Raw genomic sequence first — 2,604 nt, 5'->3', positions numbered from 1 at the left:
ATTGTTGGTCAATCCCTCATAGCGTTCTTGCCCCCCCCCCCCCAATTTCAACATCCAATCAGAAACCCTATGCTCCGGAACCACCAGGAAGTCTCCACACTGGCTAATCAGAACTCGAGGGTTTATTTATTTGTGAGAAGGGGGCAGGGACTGCTTGACAATGGTGTATAAAGCCATCCTCACACTAACAGAATGACTATAGCTGGTTATTGCCTGAATGAGAATACTGGATCCTTCTTATCCGAATTGGAACTTCATTTCGAATCGAATTAATTTAGTTCATTAATTGTAGCCTACTCAAAAACATGAAAGCCATCAGTCCTATGAGATCTGTCAGGAGCTGCTACGAAGCTGTTTGCTGCATTTCGGAGCAGAGTCTCTCCATCACCCGGAATAAGCCATCTATGGAGGAACCCGTGGGCGCGCTGTGCGATATGAATGACTGCTACTCGAAACTCAAGGAGCTGGTACCGAGCATCCCACAGAACAAGTCAGTCAGCCAAGTGGAAATTCTGCAGCACGTTATCGACTACATCTTCGACCTGCAAATCGCGCTAGAAGACGAGTCTTCAGCGACAACCACGCCTGACTTGGTGCTGTCATTAAAGGTGAAGCTGGTTACCCCGCTCTCACCCCCGTAATGCTGAATTTATTGCATGTCTTCTTTATTTCCCATTGTATGAAATGGAGGAATAGACGTGCATGTAAAGGAAAACATGTTTTTTGCTGTGTTTACCTATGAACAATGTGATGTTGTTGGAAAGAGATTCTGGGAGTCGTTACACTGTAACATCATGAACAGTCAAAATGTATCCATCAAGTATCAGTGCGTGTTGCATTATATGTAATCACAGTGTATCCACTCCATATGTCATTGTTTATATCTTGTTGTCAGTCTGGCTAAGAATTTCGGTGTCATTGGCTATAATATTTATCATTTTTCTTTTCCATGAAGACTGCAGACCTTGCACGCAATTTCTCCCAAGAAGATGGACGATTGTGCCATTAAACAGGAGGAATATGACATCCAGAAATGGTATGTATCTATACATCTATTTACATCTATTCATGTGTTATTACTGTTGCATTACATTAATATATAATCTCCAATTTGCTGTGAATAGGCTGGCAATGGCAATGGACTGCTTCAAAAAAAGTGTGTGAACAAACTCCATACTTCAAAAAAATGATGGACTTTCTAAAATTATTAATAACAATAAATAGCAATACCAGGCACTGGTTTTGGAGTTGAAGGGGGCATTGATATGCAGGGTAAGAGTCTAGTCCCCTTTACCCTCTTTTTTTACCCCCCTCTCACCATGGTTGCCAATTAGCCAAGCCAGTGAATGTGTAGGGGATTCATTGCTATCAGCCTGGGGTTAGTGAAAGTTCCACACTAGGCGCCAGCCTGTCTGCTCCCTTTCTCCAGTGGAGGGAGGGAGAGAGGGAGGGAGCGTGAGAGAGGCAGAGAGCGAGCACTGACTTAACTTTTTCTTCCCTTTCTCTCTGTGTGCAGGTGCAGAGAAACACGTCTCCACTTCACTCTGGGCTAGAGGATAAGAGGGGCAGAAAGAAGGGGTAGGATTTGGAGTGGGGGGAAAAGAGGATCAACAGCTTGTTCTCTACACTCCTCCAGTCTCTTGTCACCAGACGTGACGTAAACAACACACCAAAGCAGAAAAAGATTTGAATGGATATGCTCTCTACTTGTTCCTCTCAGTTGGGTTTTTGTATATGTGTGAGTGTACCCCCCTCCCCCTGTTATCTTATAATTTGAAGGTTTTTCCAACTAGGTCAAATTGTGTGCATATCTAATTTGTGAAAGCTATGAGGGAGATGGTTCAGAAGAATGTGGTCTTGCGCGAGTGGGGGGGGGGGGGGATCCTTGGTTAGAATCACAACTCTATACTAGAGTTGATTGTAAATGTTTGTAGGGATTGTGTATTTCTACGGACAATGTCAAATAATTGCTGAGTTTTATCAACTTTTTATAAAAGTGTGCTTTGTATGTACGTTCTTATGCAATAAAATTACTAAATGTTCTGAACATTCTGTGAAGTACTGTAGCTTTTCTTGGATAGTAATAACTTTAGGGTTGCATCCCAAATGGCACCTTGTTCCCTTTACAGTGCACTACTTTTAGTCAGGGCCCATAGCAGTGCACTATATAGGGAATAGGGTGCAATTTGGGACACATGCTATAAACACTACCAGTCAAAAGTTTGGACACACCTACTCATTCAAGGGTTTTTCTTTATTTTTTACATTGTAGAATAATAATGAAGACATCAAAACTATCAAATACATATGGAATCGTGTAGGAACCAAAAAAGTGTTAAACAAATCAAAATATATTTTACATTTTATATTCTTCAAAGTAGCCACCCTTTGCCTTGATGACCGCTTTGCACACTCTTGGCATTCTCTCTACCAGCTTAATGAGGTAGTCACCTGGAATGCATTTCAATTAACAGGTGTGCCTTGATAAAAGTTAATTTGTGGAATTTCTTTCCTTCTTAATGCGTTTGAGCCAATCCGTTGTGTTGTGACAAGGTAGGGGGGGTATACAGAAGATAGCCCTATTTGGTAAAAGACCAAGTCCAT

At 41.8% G+C, this 2,604-nt stretch overlaps 1 protein-coding gene across 1 annotated transcript; it reads left to right on the top strand.

Annotated features, from left to right (window-relative positions):
* The first annotated feature begins 214 nt into the window (after positions 1–214).
* On the top strand, positions 215–2,047 carry id3 (inhibitor of DNA binding 3). The gene is made up of 3 exons (XM_084144392.1): positions 215–608; positions 956–1,036; positions 1,517–2,047. The coding sequence occupies exons 1-2, from the start codon at positions 306–308 to the stop codon at positions 1,007–1,009; spliced, it is 357 nt and encodes a 118-aa protein (XP_084000518.1). The 5' UTR covers positions 215–305; the 3' UTR covers positions 1,010–1,036; positions 1,517–2,047.
* Positions 2,048–2,604: the final 557 nt, after the last annotated feature.

The sequence above is a fragment of the Coregonus lavaretus genome (assembly GCF_964263955.1).
Source record: "Coregonus lavaretus genome assembly, chromosome: 27".
NCBI classification, from domain to species: domain Eukaryota; kingdom Metazoa; phylum Chordata; class Actinopteri; order Salmoniformes; family Salmonidae; genus Coregonus; species Coregonus lavaretus.
The sequence above is the reverse complement of the archived record's forward strand: the minus strand, read 5'-3'. Positions and strand labels throughout refer to the sequence as shown.